The sequence below is a fragment of the Chelonia mydas genome, chromosome 6 (assembly GCF_015237465.2).
Source record: "Chelonia mydas isolate rCheMyd1 chromosome 6, rCheMyd1.pri.v2, whole genome shotgun sequence".
NCBI lineage: Eukaryota > Metazoa > Chordata > Testudines > Cheloniidae > Chelonia > Chelonia mydas.
The window spans coordinates 740,207-756,030 of NC_051246.2; the positions used below are offsets into that span (position 1 = coordinate 740,207).

General features: G+C 67.1%; 2 protein-coding genes across 5 annotated transcripts; both read left to right on the top strand.

The window, feature by feature from the left end:
- The first annotated feature begins 2,552 nt into the window (after positions 1-2,552).
- MAPK3 (mitogen-activated protein kinase 3) lies at positions 2,553-7,461 on the top strand. Of its 3 annotated transcripts, XM_037898826.2 has the most exons (9): positions 2,556-2,768; positions 3,236-3,418; positions 3,635-3,824; positions 4,062-4,178; positions 4,722-4,836; positions 5,117-5,248; positions 5,402-5,511; positions 5,707-5,832; positions 6,050-7,461. In XM_037898826.2, exons 1-8 carry the CDS (start codon positions 2,614-2,616, stop codon positions 5,824-5,826), a joined length of 1,122 nt encoding a protein of 373 aa, XP_037754754.1. In that variant the 5' UTR covers positions 2,556-2,613; the 3' UTR covers positions 5,827-5,832; positions 6,050-7,461. The 3 variants fall into 3 exon arrangements, 2 of the variants coding, with proteins under 2 accessions (XP_043405234.1, XP_037754754.1); XR_006291706.1 differs by lacking the exon at positions 6,050-7,461 and having other exon boundaries at positions 2,553-2,768; positions 5,117-5,312; positions 5,350-5,511; XM_043549299.1 differs by lacking the exon at positions 3,236-3,418 and having other exon boundaries at positions 2,555-2,768.
- A 509-nt stretch (positions 7,462-7,970) lies between these two features.
- GDPD3 (glycerophosphodiester phosphodiesterase domain containing 3) lies at positions 7,971-15,047 on the top strand. 2 transcript variants are annotated; one of them, XM_037898823.2, is made up of 10 exons: positions 7,971-8,315; positions 9,177-9,219; positions 9,701-9,836; positions 10,559-10,604; positions 11,537-11,655; positions 11,879-11,968; positions 12,721-12,854; positions 13,080-13,139; positions 13,361-13,412; positions 14,761-15,047. In XM_037898823.2, the coding sequence occupies exons 1-10, from the start codon at positions 8,000-8,002 to the stop codon at positions 14,905-14,907; spliced, it is 1,143 nt and encodes a 380-aa protein (XP_037754751.2). In that variant the 5' UTR covers positions 7,971-7,999; the 3' UTR covers positions 14,908-15,047. The 2 variants fall into 2 exon arrangements, with proteins under 2 accessions (XP_037754751.2, XP_043405268.1); XM_043549333.1 differs by having other exon boundaries at positions 12,754-12,854.
- The last annotated feature ends 777 nt before the right edge of the window (positions 15,048-15,824 follow it).

Here is a 15,824-nt window from a genome sequence, read left to right on the forward strand (position 1 = left end):
TCCCCCGCCCTTCTTTTCCTGCCAGGCACCTCGGTCCAGAAACGGCTGGCCTGTGTCTCCAGACACCTCTGTCCTTCCGTCCGTCCGTCTGTGTGTCCGTCCATATGTCCGTCTGTCTGTGTGTCTGTCCCGATAGACCGCCTCTACTGGTCTACCTACCTGTTCACACACACATCTATCTATCTATCTATCTAGCCCCTTATACCCCCTCTATCCATCTATCTATCTATCCCCATGCACCTGCTCTATCTATCTATCTATCTATCTATCCCCATCCACCCCATCTATCTATCTATCTATCTATCTATCTATCTATCTATCTATCTATCCCCATCCACCCCATCTATCTATCTATCCCCATATACCCCCTCTATCTATCTATCTATCTATCTATCTATCTATCTATCTATCTATCTATCTATCCCCATCCACCCCATCTATCTATCTATCCCCATATACCCCCTCTATCTATCTATCTATCTGTCTATCTATCTATCTATCTATCTAGCCCCTTACACCCCCTCTATCCATCTATCTATCCCCATGCACCTGCTCTATCTATCTATCCCCAGACACCCCCTGTATCCCTCTATCTATCTATCTATCTAGCCCCTTACACCCCCTCTATCCATCTATCTATCCCCATGCACCCCCTCTATCTATCTATCCCCAGACACCCCCATATCTCTCTATCTATCCTCTTAGACCCCCTCTACCTATCTATGCCCATCTAGCCCAGTAGCTGTCCGGGAGCCGTCAGACACACCTGTGCTCTGGCTCCCCCGGCCCAGCTTTCACCATTCCGCCCGGCCCTGTGGCAGGAGCTGCCCGGAGCTGGATGTGCCGGTCCGCCCGTCCCCCCATAGGCCGGCCGCCTTGGGGCAGGGATGGGGGTATTTGCTCATCCCCTTGGATCCCCCAAAGGCCTAACACCGGGAAGGGAATTTCAGCCTCCTTCCCCTGTCGGGCGCTCCAGAACTTGGGCTAAAGTGCCCTGGAGCGAGGCCCCCTGTCTGGAGCGGAGCCGGCCGGACATGGAGGCTGTCCCACGGCCCGGGGCCTCTCTCCCCAGGGTTAATCACAGCCGCCCCGATGCCTTTCAGCTGGAACTGGCCTGGCACCATCGGTTCTCGCCCTGCCGCTCGGTCCCCGGGCCAGAGCCAGCTCCCTTTGCGAGCAGCCGAACGTCTCTCTCCGGGACGGGCTCTCAGCCCCGGCTCCTCTCCGAGTCGTGGGCCAGGCCCCCGGGACATGAACCCAGCCCCGGTGCCCGGGCCCCCCATCCGGTCACTGCTGTCCCTCATGGAACACAGGGCTGGAGTGAGGCCTGTGCGGGGGGGGGGGGGAGGGGGGGCTGATTTCACTCAGCCAGGGCCAGTGATAGCCAACCTCCCCTTACACTTAGCTCCCATCTAGGACTTGGTGGTGTCCAAGGGCTGCCCAAGTACCTGCTTGGGGGGGTGGGGTCAGCGCCGCCAGACTGGGGGGCTCAAAACCACCGACCAGCCCGCAGGGACTGGCCTATGGGACTCCCTGCCACATGTCACCCATAGTGGGGGATGGGCTGACCAGATGTCCCGATTGTATAGGGACAGTCCTGATATTTGGGGCTTTGTCTTCTATAAGCACCTATTACTCCCCACCCCACCCCGATTTGTCCCGCTCGCTGTCTGGTCACCCTAGGGGGGCAGCTGAAGGGAGCAGGGGCCTGGGCCTGAGGAAGGGGCGAGGTCTGCATGGGGAGGTGGGGCGGGGGGCGGGGTCTGATGGAAGGGGCAGGGTCTGCATGAGGAGGTGGGGCGGGGGCGGGGTCTGATGGGAGGGGCGGGGTCTGATTGGAGGGGCGGGGTCTGCATGGGGAGGTGGGGCGGGGGCGGGGTCTGATGGGAGGGGCGGGGTCTGAATGGGGAGGGGGCGGGGGCGGGGTCTGAACGGAGGGGCGGGGTCTGCATGGGGAGGGGGGGCGGGGGCGGGGTCTGATGGGAGGGGCGGGGTCTGAATGGGGAGGGGGGGCGGGGGCGGGGTCTGAACGGAGGGGCGGGGTCTGCATGGGGAGGTGGGGCGGGGGCGGGGTCTGATGGGAGGGGCGGGGTCTGAATGGGGAGGGGGGCGGGGGCGGGGTCTGATGGGAGGGGCGGGGTCTGCATGGGGAGCTGGGGATGGGCCCAGCCAATAGGGGAAGGACGGGCAGGGGCCGGGCGCCCAGTAACACAATGGGCGTGGCCAGAGTTGTGCGGCTCGAGCGTGGGGCGGGGCCTAGCGCAGCAGGCCAGGCCGAGGGGTGGAGGCGGGGCCAAATTGAGTAACGGGCGTGGCGCGAGTGGGAAAAAGCGACTGGGCGGGGCCTATAGGAAGGGCGGGGCCTGAGTCTGGAAAGGAGAATGACAGGGTGCGGCACTTCCGCATTTCAGTGACGTCAGGCTCAATCGTCCAATCCGGACGCTTAGCGGATTGTTGCGCGGTGACGTTAGGCACGTCGAGTGGCACGTGAGCCATGGGGCAGGTCCCGCGCATGCGCACAACCAGCCATCGGTCCCCCTGCGCAGGCGCGGTGCCGTCGGGCGGGGCGGTTCCGGGTGCGGCTGCGGCAGCGGGGATCGGATCGCAGCGGCCATGGCGGCGGCGACAGCGGCGGCCCCGGGGGGGCCCGGCCCGGTGCCGGGGGCGCCCAAGCTGGGGGTGGAGTCGGTGAAGGGGCAGGTGTTCGACGTGGGGCCGCGATACACGGACCTGCAGTACATCGGGGAGGGGGCGTACGGCATGGTCTGGTGAGCGCCGCCGGCCGCGGCCGGATCCCTCCCGGCCACCGTACCCGGCCCCATTCCCCCGGCCCGGCCACCGTACCCGGCCCGATCTCCCTCTCCCGACCCCATTCCCCCGCCCCTCCCGGCCACCGTACCCGGCCCCATGTCCCTCCCGGCCACCGTACCTGACCCCATTTCCCCCCGGCCTGATCTTCCTCCCTCACCCCTCCCGGCCACCGTACCCGGCCCCATTCCAACCTCCCGGCCACCGGCCGTTTTACTCTCCCCGCCCTTCCCCGAGCCTCCTGCTCGCAGCGCCGCCGCCCCCGGGGTACAGTCCTGTCCCGGCTCGGGAGGCGCGCGGGGGGAGGGGCTGCCCGCCGGACTCCTGGGTTCTGGGTCCCCGTGGTGCCGAGGGGGCTCTGCCGCGGGAAGCTGGGGGCCGGGCCCCCCGTGCCCCCCGTGCCCCATGGCCTCCCCTCTCTGCGCAGCTCGGCCTACGACCACGCGAACAAGCTCCGGGCGGCCATCAAGAAGATCAGCCCCTTCGAGCACCAGACGTACTGTCAGCGCACCCTGCGCGAGATCAAAATCCTGCTCCGCTTCCGGCACGAGAACATCATCGGGATCAACGACATCCTGCGGGCCGCGGCCATCGACCACATGCGCGACGTGTATCCTCCGCCGTGCCCCGGGGGGACCCGGCCCCGCCCCAGGGGAGTCCCGGCCCCGGGGACCCGGCCCCGCCCCAGGGGAGTCCCGGCCCCGCACTGGAGGAGGGGTCCCCGTGTGCCCGGCCCGCCACCCCACAGGTGCCGCATCCCCTTACCAATCATGTTATGCCCCTTGACCCCCATGCCTGCCCCCCCTCGGGGCGCCGCCCCCCCCAGGTACATCGTGCAGGACCTGATGGAGACCGACCTGTACAAGCTACTGAAGACGCAGCAGCTGAGCAATGACCACATCTGCTACTTCCTGTACCAGATTCTGCGCGGCCTCAAGTACATCCACTCGGCCAACGTGCTGCACCGCGACCTCAAGCCCAGCAACCTGCTCATCAACACCACCTGCGATCTCAAGGCGAGGACACCCTCCCCGGCCAGCCCTCAGCCCAGCCCCACATCCCCCCTTCCCTGCCCCTGGGCCCAGGGTCTGCCGCCCCAGGTTGGCCCCTCAGCCCAGCCCCCCCCGGTCTCCCCTACCCCCGGATTGGCCCAGCGTGCAAGTCTTTCCCCCCACCCCCCACTCTATCCCCTCCCCCTTGAGCTCGGGGCGGAGGATTGGGCAGCCAGGACTAATCCTCCCTCCCCTCTCCAGATCTGTGACTTTGGTCTGGCCCGCATCGCCGACCCGGAGCATGACCACACTGGCTTCTTGACAGAGTATGTGGCTACCCGCTGGTACCGCGCCCCCGAGATCATGCTCAACTCCAAGGTGAGGGGCTGGAAGCCTGGCTCCTAGCTCTGGTTCAGGGCGCGCTGGCTCTGGCGAGTGAGAGCAAGGGGCTGGGAGCCAGGACGCCGGGGCTCTGTCCCCAGCTCGGGGAAGAGGGGGGAATCTAGTAGGTTGGAAGCCAGGATGCCTGGGTTCTACCCTGGCACCACGGGGGAGTGTCAGAGGAACCAGACCTAAGTTGATTTGCCTGGAATTTCCTTTTCTGGCCTCAGAGTAGCAGCCGTGTTAGTCTGTATCCGCAAAAAGAAAATGTGCCATTGTGGCACCTTAGAGACTAACCAGTTTATTAGAGCATGAGCTTTCGTGGGCTACAGCTCACTGCATCGGATAAAGCTCAGGAAAGCTTAGGCTCTAATAAATTTGTTAGTCTCTAAGGTGCCACAATGGCACATTTTCTTTTTTCTGGCCTGTTTCTTCAGGCAGGCAGACCTGCAGCTGCAGCAGGATTGGGTCGGTGGGGTAAGAGCATGGGGGGTGGCTCCCTGTCTCCGCCCCCTCTGACCCCTGTCTGTCGGTCCCCAGGGCTACACCAAATCCATCGACATCTGGTCGGTGGGCTGCATCCTGGCGGAGATGCTCTCCAACCGGCCCATCTTCCCTGGCAAGCACTACCTGGACCAGCTCAACCACATCCTGGGTGAGGGAGTGGGGCAGGGCATCTGGATGCTGATGTGTTGAGGGCCAACTACTTATAAATGGGCGGGGCATCTTGGAACTGGGGGCGGGGCTACTAGAGCACTGAGAGGATGCTGAAGTCGGGGTGGGGCTTCCATGGAGGGGGATGAATATCTGGATGATGTAGCTATGGGGCGAGGCTGTCTCCAGAAGTGGGGCCTCTTGCTGCAGGGCTGTGTGGTATCAGGGCAGGGCCTAGGCTAGCCCCTCCCCTCTCCATCCTGACTCCTCCCCCTGTGCAGGGATCCTGGGGTCACCCTCGCAGGACGACCTGAACTGCATCATCAACATGAAGGCGCGGAATTACCTGCAGTCACTGCCCCAGAAGGCCAAGGTGCCCTGGCCCAAGCTGTTCCCCAAGGCTGACCCCAAAGGTGAGGATCTGGCATCCCTGTGTGGAGCCTCTGGGCGTCCCCTCCCCCAGGCTAGCCCTGCTGTGCCGTGGGGCTCCCCCGGATCCCACCTTCCCCTGGGAGCCCCCCGGTGGCGGCCCCCTCACCCTGCCCCTCCTCTCATCCCTTCCACAGCCCTCGACCTGCTGGACAAGATGTTGACCTTTAACCCCAACAAGCGCATCACTGTGGAGGAGTCGCTGGCTCACCCCTATCTGGAGCAGTATTACGACCCCTCGGACGAGGTGGGGGTCCGCGGACGCCTGGGTCCCCTCCCCAGAGCTGGGGGGGAACGGGCTCTGGTGGTTAGAGCAGGGGGCCTGGGAGCCAGGACTCCTGGGTTCTGACTCCCGCGGGGTGGGGAGTGGGCTTCTCTCCCGAGCGCTGGGTGGGGGTTGGCCCCAGACACCGCAGCTCACTGTCCCCTCCTCTCTTTGAAGCCGGTGGCCGAAGAGCCCTTCACTTTCGACATGGAGCTTGACGACCTGCCCAAGGAGAAGCTGAAGGAGCTGATCTTCGAGGAGACGGCGCGGTTCCAGCCAGGCTACCAGGGGCCGTGAGCGCTGGTCAGTGCCTCATTCCGCTCCAGGGGGCTGGGACACGGGGCCGTTCCCCTCCAGGGGCCGCCAGCTCCCATCCGGCCCCAGGGGGGACAGGCTGGCTCAGGGGATGGGGCATGCGACACGGGGCCGTTCCCCTCCAGGGGGCGCCAGCTCCTATCCAGCCCCAGGGGGGACGGGCTGGCTTGGGGGTCTCACTGCCTCTCTCTTTCCCACCCCCCAGGTCCGTCACGCTCCAGCCTAGACCTGCCTCCCTCTGAGAAGGTTTCGACCTGGCCCCTGCGCCCGGAGCGCCCCTCAGACTCTGACTGGGGGGCTAGGGGCCCCTGCCCGAGGGGGCCAGCCCTGCCATTGTGCTGTATAACTGCTTCGCAATGTGGCTGTGACTCCTTAACCCCCCCAGGCTGTGCCTCTGGGGGGGCCTGGCGGGGGGACCCAGTGCCCCCCTGATTCCTGGATGTGGAGGGGGAATCTCTCCTGCTTTGTATCTAATGAGTTAACAATTGTAATTAGCCCCTGCCTGCTGCTGGGAATGTGTGTGTGGGGGGAGGAGACTGGGGGGTACTCCCCTAGGAGTTCCTATTGCCCCCAGTTCCTGTCTGTGTCATGGGGGGGCAGGGCTGCCCCTCCCGTAGGGGGATATTCGTGCCCGCCCAGCTAATATTTGTGTGTTGGGGAGGGGCTGGGAGCAGGTCCAGCCCCCTCCCCTTCCTTCCCTGCCTGCTCTAGTCTGGCAGGGAGGGGGGAGAATTTCTCCTGCTGCCTGGCCTGGGTGCGAAGTGATGAGCCAGGGCTGGTGGCTCCCCTGGGGGGAAAGAACCCCGGAGTCCGGGGGAGGGTCAGGGGTGGGCAGAGATTTGTATTTTCAGTCCTGCCCCCCACCTGGGGGTGCCATCTCCGTTCAAAGGGCTACGGCAGCACCTGATGGCTCCTCTTGGAGCCCCCCCAACTGACCTGCACATGAACCCCGGAACCTGGGCTCTCTACCCCCCCCAAAACCCACTGACAACACTCCCTCCGAGAGCCGGGAGAGAACCCCGGAGTCCTGGCTCCCAGTCCCCCACTCCCCTCCCAGAGCTGGGAGAGAACCCCGGAGTCCTGGCTCCCAGTCCCCCACTCCCCTCCCAGAGCTGGGAGAGAACCCCGGAGTCCTGGCTCCCAGCCCCCCCTGCTCTAACCTACCAGCCCCTGCTCCCCTCCCAGAGCCGGGAGAGAACCCCGGAGTCCTGGCTCCCAGTCCCCCACTCCCCTCCCAGAGCTGGGGATAGAACCCCGGTGTCCTGGCTCCCAGCCCCCCACTCCAGCAAAAGACTGGATCTGAAGGATCCTGTGGTTTGGTGGAGGGGCCACTGGGAGCTCAGATTCCTGGGTTCTACATGTCCCCCACCCCCATCTGTGCCTCAGTTTCCCTGTATGATTGGCTGCCAACCTGTCTTCAATGTGGGCTGATCGCTGGTCCTCCCTGCCCCACCAGCCACAGCCCCCTCATGTATGGGGGGGCCCCACTGGCAGCCTGCCCCCTAAGTGGGGGAAGCCCGCGTGTTGTCCTGCCCCGTGGGGTGAAATTGGCTGGGCTCTGGTGACCCTGCTATGGAACTGTACAGACCCCCCCACAATAAACCGTTCTGAATCCCAGCGCCTGTGTCTGACTGGGGGGCGGCGCTGGGGAAGGGGGGGAAGGGGGGTGCTCGCAGCAGGGGCGAGGGGAGCTGTGCTGAGGGGATGGGGGGAGGCCAGGCCCTTCCCCCATGGCCAGGCAGATGGCTAATGAGTGAGGGGGGATGTGTCTGCGGGGGGGGGGGGGGGAGGGGGGCACAGCAGGTGTTGGACTTTGTCCCTGGGTGGTTGGGGGAGACCGTTCCCGTGGGGGGGGGGCTGACAGGGGGGTGGTGTCCCGTGTGGGGGGGGGGCAGCAGGTGGTGGACTTTGTCCCTGGGGGGGGGGAGCTGATTCCCGCGGGGGGTGTGTGAAGTGGGTGTTGTCCCGCGGGGGGGGGCAGCAGGTGGTGGACTTTGTCCCTGGGTGGATGGGGGAGCTGATTCCCGCGGGGGAGGGTGAAGGGGGCGGTGTCCCGCGGGGGGGGGGCAGCGGGTGGTGGACTTGGTCCCTGGGTGGTTGGGGGAGCCCGTTCCCGCGGGGGGGGCAGCGGGTGGTGGACTTGGTCCCTGGGTGGATGGCGGAGCCTGTGCCCGCGGGGGGGCTGTGCCCGCGGGGGGCGGGGGCGGGCGGTGTCCCGCGGGGGGGCGTGTCCCGCGGGGGTGGCTGCTCTCGCCCGCCCCGCCCGGACCGGCTCCTCCAGCCCGGCCGGTCCCGGGCCCGATCCCGATCCCGATCCCGGCCCCGCCGAGCCATGTTCGCCCCGCTGCTGCTGGCGCTGCCGGCCCTGGGGGGCTTCGCCCTGGCCTCGCTCTGCCTCCGCCGCCGGCCCGGGCTGCTGCACCGGCCCCGCCAGCCCCCGTTCCCCTGCCGCCACGTGTCCCACCGCGGGGGTGAGCGCCGGGGGGGCGGCCGGAGGAGGCAGGTGTGGGGGGAGGGGCGGCAGGGGCAGGGAGGGGGGTGGCGGGAGGAGGCAGGTGTGGGGGGAGGGGCGGCAGGGGCAGGGGCAGGGAGGGGGGTGGCGGGAGGAGGCAGGTGTGGGGGGAGGTGGGGCTGGGGCTGGGGCTGGGGCAGGGGCAGGGGCAGGGAGGGGGGTGGCGGGAGGAGGCAGGTGTGGGGGGAGGGGCGGCAGGTGCGGTGGGGACAGGTGCGGGGAGCTGGCTCAGGCCCCATCAGTAGCCCGCCCCTAGCTCTATAATCTGCTCTTTTCCCCACACCTATGGGGCGCGGTGGGGGGTGGCTTCCTTCCTTCTCCTCCTTGCCCTGAGTAGGGAGCGCTGCCATCCCGGACGCCTGGGTCTCACTCCCGGAAGTGGGGAGCGACCGAGATGAGGTTGGAAACCAGGTGTCTGGGTGCAAGACCCTCGTTGCCCCCAGGGCAGGGGGAACAGGACCAGGGGGCAGGATAATCACCCCTGGGCTGGGGAGCCTGGAAGCAGTGGGGTGGGGAGTAGTGAGGCCTGGGAGCAATCGGGTTGGAGGACAGGGGGACCTGGGGGACTGGGAGCAGAGGGGCTGTGGGACAGGGGAGCTAGGAGCAGAGGGGCCTGGGAGGAATGGGGTTAGAGGACAGGGGGGCTGGCCTGGGAGCAGTGGGGCCTAGAAGCAGTAGGGTGTGGGGGCAGGGGCGCTGGCCTGGGAACAGTGGGGCCTGGGAGCAGTAAGGTGTCGGGGCAGGGGGGCTGGGAGCAGTAGGGCAGGGGGGCGGGGGGTCTCTGACCCGGGCACTCATTTCTCCCCCCCATCGCCCCCAGGCTGCGGCGAGAGGATCGAGAACACCATGGAGGCTTTCACCAAGTGAGTGACCCCCCCGTGCCCTCCCAAGCCTCCCGGCACCACCCCTCCACGCACATCCCAGCCCCCGTCCCCACTGTCCCCCTCCCCCACGCACCCCTCCCCATTAGCACATGAGAGCGGTCAGGCTGGGGCAGCCCCAACGCCCATCTAGCCCCATGTCCCGCGTCCAGGAATCATCCAGTGACCCAGCCTGTGCCCATTGTCAGCCCCTGGCAAACAGAGGCCAGGGCCACCATCCCTGCCCAGCCTGGCTCATAGCCATTGAAGGACCTACCCTCCAGGAACTTACCTCGTGCTTCTCTGAACCCGGTTCTAGTCTTGGATTTCCCAACATCCTGTGGCGAGGAGTTCCCCAGGCTGTCCGGGAGTTGGGTGAAGAAATGCTTCCTTGTGTTTGTTTTAAACCTCCTGCCGATTAATGTCGTTGGGGGACCCCTCCCCCCCAGCAGCCCCTTCCCCTGCTGACCCTGTCTCCCCGCAGCGCCGTGGCCCAGGGGACCCAGCTGCTGGAGCTGGACTGTCAGCGCACGCGGGACGGGGTGGTGGTTGTGTCCCACGACCAGAACCTGCAGCGCCAGGCGGGCCGGGACCAGAACATCCGGGAGCTGGACTATGCGGTGAGACCCCCAGAACCCCCACCCCCATAGACAGCCCCACAGGGACCCCCTGACCCCCACAGACCCTCCCAGGACCCCCACCCCCATAGACAGGCCCATGGGGACCCCCTGGCTCCCACAGAACCCCCCCATAGACAGGCCCATGGGGACCCCCTGGCTCCCACAGAACCGCCCCATAGACTGCCCCGTGGGGACCCCCTGACCCCAACAGAACCCCAACGAGAACCCCACCCCCATAGATAGCCCCACAGGGACCCCCATGGAACCCCTCACCCCATACACAGCCCCACGGGAACCCCCTGACCCCATGGAAACCCTCAACTCCCAGGATGTCTAACTACCCATAGACACCCCCAATCCATTGAACCCTCCAGCCCCAGGTCCCCAGCTGCTTGAGGCCAGGCCATGTGGGACCTGGACCTCCATGGTGACCCCCCACAGAGACCCTGGGAGCCCCCAACCCCAGACACCCCATGGGAAACCCCACACACTCCAAGCCCCCAAATACACCCCCTCACAGGAACCCTTCCCCAGCACCCCCAAAACCCCATCCTGGGAACAGGCACCCTGGGGTGAGAGACCCCCCATCCCAACACCCTAGACCTCCCTGTCAGCCCCCAGCTGGATTACGAGCTGAGCCCCTCCGCCAAGTTAGCGCCTCTCCTAGGGGCGGCAGCCTGCCAACCCCCCCAGATTGCTGACTCCCCGCCTCTCTCCCCCAGGATCTGCCCCCCTACAGGGACCCCCTGGAGGTGACCTTCTCGCCTGGTAAGTGGTCAATTCCCTCCTGCCCTCTGCAGGAGGTGTCAACCTGCGGGGACGCCAGGGCTGGGAGTGTGGGGGGGAGAAGGGGGCTCTCCCCTGGGAGGGGGGGACCCCACGGCTGGGAGTGTGGGGGGGGAGAAGGGGGCTCTCCCCTGGGAGGGGAGGGGACAGGCCCACTGTCATGGCGTCCCCAGGCGATGCTCGGGAACTGCTCCCCACGAAGCCAGGCAGCACTCTGGGGGAGTCTCCTCTCGGGGAGCAGCCTGTCTGCAGGACACACAGCTCCCCCGGCTCCACCTTCCTGGGTCTGACCGCGGAGCCTTCAGCCTCCTCTGCCCCTCCGGGCACTTCCCACAGCGAGTCCGCCCAGGCGGGGTCCTGGGGCAGCCAGGGGGTCCTGCCCCCCAACTCCGCAGTCAGACGGGACTCTCAGCCAGCCAGTAAAACAGAAGGTTTATTAGACGACAGGAACATGGTCTAACACAGAGCTTGTAGGTGCAGAGAACAGGACCCCTCAGTCAGGTCTGTCTTGGGGGGGCAGGGAGGCCAGAGCCCCATCTGGGCCTCCCTCACTTTCCCCAGCCAGCTCCAAACTGAAACTCTCCAGCCCCTTCTCTGGCCTCTGTCTCTCTCCCGGGCCAGGAGGCCACCTGATCTCTTTGTTCCCCAACACCTTCTGTCGGCACCTTGCAGGGGGGAAGGGCCCAGGCCATCAGTGGCCAGGAGACAGGGTGTCGGCCATTCTCCGTGCAGACACCATCACACTGGCCCTCTAGGGCTCTGCCACAATCACACCCCCTGATCCCACCACTTGGATCCTTAAGAAAGGCCTAGGGGAAACTGAGGCACCCACCCAGTATTCAGAGAGAACATTAAGAACAGTCCCACTTCGTCACATCCACCCATTCAACACCCGCCTCCATCTTCCCCTCCAGGCACCGTCTCCCACGGCTCTGACCACCGCATCCCGCGCCTGGAAGACGTTTTCCAGAAATTCCCCCACATCCCCGTCAACGTGGAGATCAAAGAGGACGACGAGGAGCTGATCCGGCAGGTGAGGGACCCAGGCGTTCGGCCCCTGGCCCTGCCGTTCACAGGGACTGGGCTGGGTCCATGTGCCAGCCCAAGCCTGTGGGTAACTCCCCAAGGCCTTGGGAGAACCACGGAGTCCCGGCTCCCAGCACCCCTGCTCTAACCCACCAGACCCTCCTTCCCTTCCCTCCCCGAGCCAGGGAGCGAACCCAGGCGTCCAGATTGTCTGTCTGTCCTACCCTCAGGTGGCTGATCTCGTCCGTCGCTACCGTCGCTCCCACATCACCGTCTGGGCCTCCTTCCAGAGCAAAATCCTCAAGAAGTGCAAGGCAGCCGTACGTCTGTCCGACCCCCGTCCCCCCCACCCCGTCCGTCCCACCCCCATCCCTCCATCTGTCCCACTCCTTCTGTCCCATCTCTGTCTGTCCGAGGCCCTGTCTGTCCGACCCCCGTCCCTCCGTCTGTTCGACCCCCTCTGTCTGACCCCTGTCCCTCCGTCTGTCCCACTCCTGTCTGTCCGACCCCTGTGTGACGGAGCGGGGAGTGGGGCGGATTGACCTGGGAATGTGACAGGGGAGTTTACTGGGACTGTCCGCATTGGGGATGGGATAGCAGGGGGGGACTTAGATACCTGAGCCCGGGGGGGGCGCAGGTGACACCTTCTGCCTGGGGAACTGGACAAAAGCTGGAGGAGGAGTCGGGGAGAGATGGCTGGAGGGGGTGTCAGGTTGGAGCTGGCTGGGGAAATGGAGGGAACCCCCGGCCTGGGGGTCCAAGCTCCCTGCCCCCCAGAAGGACTTGACTGAGGGGTCCTGGGTGTCCCCACAGCTCTGTTTTGGACTGTGTTCCTCTTGTCCAATAAACCTTCTGTGTCACTGGCTGGCTGAGAGTCCTGGGGAATCGCAGGAAGTGGGGGGTGCAGGGCCCGGACTCCCCCACACTCTGTGACAACTGTCCCTCCCGCCCCCGCTGTCTGTCCACCTGGCCTCCCCACCCTCCCAGCAAGACACCCTCCCCCCAACTCCGCCTCTGTCCGTCCGTCCGTCCCCCCAGCTCCCCACACCCTGACCCTCTCTCCTCTCGCCAGAACCCCGACATGCCTTACATCTTCTCCCTGCAGCGCGGCCTCCTGCTGCTGCTGCTTTACTACACCGGCCTGCTGCCCTTCGTCCCGCTGCCAGAGGCCTTCCTGCAGTTCCTGCTGCCCTCCATCATCAACAGGTGCCCGCCAGCATGGGGGCTGGGAGCCCGGACGCCTGGGTTCTCCTGGCGCTGGCAGGGGAGTGGGGGCGGGTGGGTCAGAGCAGGGGGGTTGGGAGCCCGGACGCCTGGGTTCTCCTGGCGCTGGGAGGGGAGAGGGGGGTCCAGGGGGTTAGAAAGGAGGGTGGGTCAGAGGAGCCCGGACACCTGGGTCCAATTGACATTCTTTCTCTCTCTCTCTCTCAGGACCTATTTCCCGGTGCCTAAAGGCTGCATGGGAAACCTGCTGGCAAAAATCACCCAAATGTGAGTGGGGGGAGGGGACAGGAAAAGGCCACGCCCCCACCCAATCAAGAGACCCAAATTGCAAGCCACGCCCCCACCTCTTTTACTCCTTACGTAGGTGGTCTCTGGTCCCCCTTTCCCTGCCCCGCTCGCTTAAAGGGAGGGGAAAGTGGAATTCGCAGCGCTGGGGAAACATGGTGTCGTCCTGTCCCCCCCATCTCTGACTGTACCCCTCCCCCCAGGGTCACCATGAGGAAGAAACTCTTCAAACATCTGGAGGACAGAGGAATTCAGGTGAGGGCCCAAGGCTGGGCTAGCAGGGGGCTGTGGGTCAGGAGTGGGGGGGCACCAGTGGGGCTGGGCTGAGAGGGGGGCTGCGGGTCAGGAATGGGGGGCAGCAGCGGGGCTGGGCTGGGAGGTGCACCGGAGGGGCGGGGCTGGGAGGGGGCTGCAGGTCGGGAGTGGGGGGCACCGGAGGGGCGGGGCTGGACTGCAGGGGGCTGCGGGTTGGGGGGGGCACCGGCGGGGCTGGGCTAGCAGGGGGCTGCAGGTCGGGAGTGAGGGGCACCGGCGGGGCTGGGCTAGCAGGGGGCTGCAGGTCGGGAGTGGGGGGCACCGGTGGGGCTGGGCTAGCAGGGGGCTGCGGGTCGGGAGTGGGGGGCACCGGCGGGGCTGGGCTGGGCTGGGCTAGCAGGGGGCTGCGGGTCAGGAGGGGGGGGTCACTGGCGGGGCTGGGCTGGGCTAGCAGGGGGCTGCGGGCCGGGAGTGGGGGGCACCGGCTGGGCTGGGCTAGCAGGGGGCTGCGGGTCGGGAGTGGGGGGCACCGGCAGGGCTGGGCTGGGCTAGCAGGGGGCTGCGGGTCGGGAGTGGGGGGCACTGGCGGGGCTGGGCTAGCAGGGGGCTGCGGGTCGGGAGTGGGGGGCACCGGTGGGGCTGGGCTAGCAGGGGGCTGTGGGTCGGGAGTGGGGGGCACCGGCAGGGCTGGGGGGGCAGGGGGCTGCGGGTCGGGAGTGGGGGGCACCGGCGGGGCTGGGCTAGCAGGGGGCTGCGGGTCGGGAGTGGGGGGCACCGGCGGGGCTGGGCTAGCAGGGGGCTGCGGGTCGGGAGTGGGGGGCACCGGCTGGGCTGGGCTAGCAGGGGGCTGCGGGTCGGGAGTGGGGGGCACCGGCGGGGCTGGGCTATCAGGGGCTGCGGGTCGGGAGTGGGGGGCACCGGCGGGGCTGGGCTAGCAGGGGGCTGCGGGTCGGGAGTGGGGGGCACCGGCGGGGCTGGGCTGGGCTAGCAGGGGGCTGCGGGTCGGGAGTGGGGGGCACCGACGGGGCTGGGCTGGGCTAGCAGGGGGCTGCGGGTCGGGAGTGGGGGGCACCGGCAGGGCTGGGCTAGCAGGGGGCTGCGGGTCGGGAGTGGGGGGCACCGGCGGGGCTGGGCTAGCAGGGGGCTGCGGGTCGGGAGTGGGGGGCACCGGCGGGGCTGGGCTAGCAGGGGGCTGCGGGTGGGGAGTGGGGGGCACCGGCGGGGCTGGGCTAGCAGGGGGCTGCGGGTGGGGAGTGGGGGGCACCGGCAGGGCTGGGCTAGCAGGGGGCTGCGGGTCGGGAGTGGGGGGCACCGGCGGGGCTCTTTTCACCTCTGCCCCCTCCCCCAGGTGCTCCTGTGGGTTCTGAACGAGGAGAAGGATTTCGAGGAGGCTTTTAGCTGCGGGGTCTCGGGGGTCATGACCGACTACCCCACCCTGCTGCGCCGCTACCTGGAAACCCACCCACCCCCCAGCCAGGACAAGACGGACGAGTGATGGGGCTGCTGCCCCTTCCTGGGGGTGCCTGATGGAGGGTTGGGATCGGGGTCTGCCCCACGGTCATTCTCATAGCTGGGGGCTGTGGGTCGGGAGTGAAGGGCACTGGCAGGGCTGTGTTGTGGGGGCTGCGGGGCTGTGTTGGGGGGCCTGTGGGGTAGTGTTAAGGCTGTGTTGGGGGGGCCGTGGGTCGGGAGTCAGGGGCACCGGCGGGGCTGTGTTGGGGGGGCCGTGGGTCGGGAGTCAGGGGCACCGGCGGGGCTGTGTTGGGGGGGCCGGGGGTCGGGAGTCAGGGGCACCGGCGGGGCTGTGTTGGGGGGGCCGGGGGTCGGGAGTGAGGGGCACCGGCGGGGCTGTGTTGGGGGGGGGGGGGGTTGTCTCATTAATAAATTCCCTTTGGATTTATTCGTCTCTGTCTCCTTCCCCCCGTGGGGTGGGGGTTGAGCCGGGCTCCGTGATACCAGGGTGAGGGGCTGTGGGATGGGCAGGCCCAGACTAGGCCACAACCTGTCCCTGGAGCCAAGAGCTGGGCTCGCCCCTGGCAGCTCTCCCGGACACCTGGGTCCCTTTCCCCGCCCGGTGGGTGGGGCCCCCAGATGGGGTGACTGAGGGAGGGTTCAGCTACCCTGCCCTCACCCACACACCTGCCGGGGCAGGGCTCCTCCATGCCCGCTCCCCCGGCCTGGCCCTGGTCCCCTCCTGCCTGGCTGGGAGTGCCCCCCCCAGCTCCCCTTTCCCCCCCCCCCAGCTCCCCTTCCCTGGCCCTGAGTGACCCCTCCCCCAACCAGCTCCCCTTCCCTGGCCCTGAGTGACCCCTCCCCCAACCAGCTCCCCTTCCCTGGCCCTGAGTGACCCCTCCACCAACCAGCTCCCCTTCCCTAGCCCTGAGTGCCCCCTCCCCCACCAGCTCCCCCTCC

Coding starts and splice junctions, on each gene's coding strand:
- MAPK3 (XM_037898826.2), top strand. CDS start 2,614: ATGGCGGCGGCGACAGCGGCGGCCCCGGGGGGGCCCGGCCCGGTGCCG. Junction 3,825..4,061: donor ACACCACCTGCGATCTCAAG/GCGAGGACACCC, acceptor TCCCCTCTCCAG/ATCTGTGACTTTGGTCTGGC. Junction 4,179..4,721: donor AGATCATGCTCAACTCCAAG/GTGAGGGGCTGG, acceptor GTCGGTCCCCAG/GGCTACACCAAATCCATCGA.
- GDPD3 (XM_037898823.2), top strand. CDS start 8,000: ATGGCGGAGCCTGTGCCCGCGGGGGGGCTGTGCCCGCGGGGGGCGGGG. Junction 10,605..11,536: donor GGAGGTGACCTTCTCGCCTG/GTAAGTGGTCAA, acceptor CTTCCCCTCCAG/GCACCGTCTCCCACGGCTCT. Junction 13,413..14,760: donor TGGAGGACAGAGGAATTCAG/GTGAGGGCCCAA, acceptor CCCCTCCCCCAG/GTGCTCCTGTGGGTTCTGAA.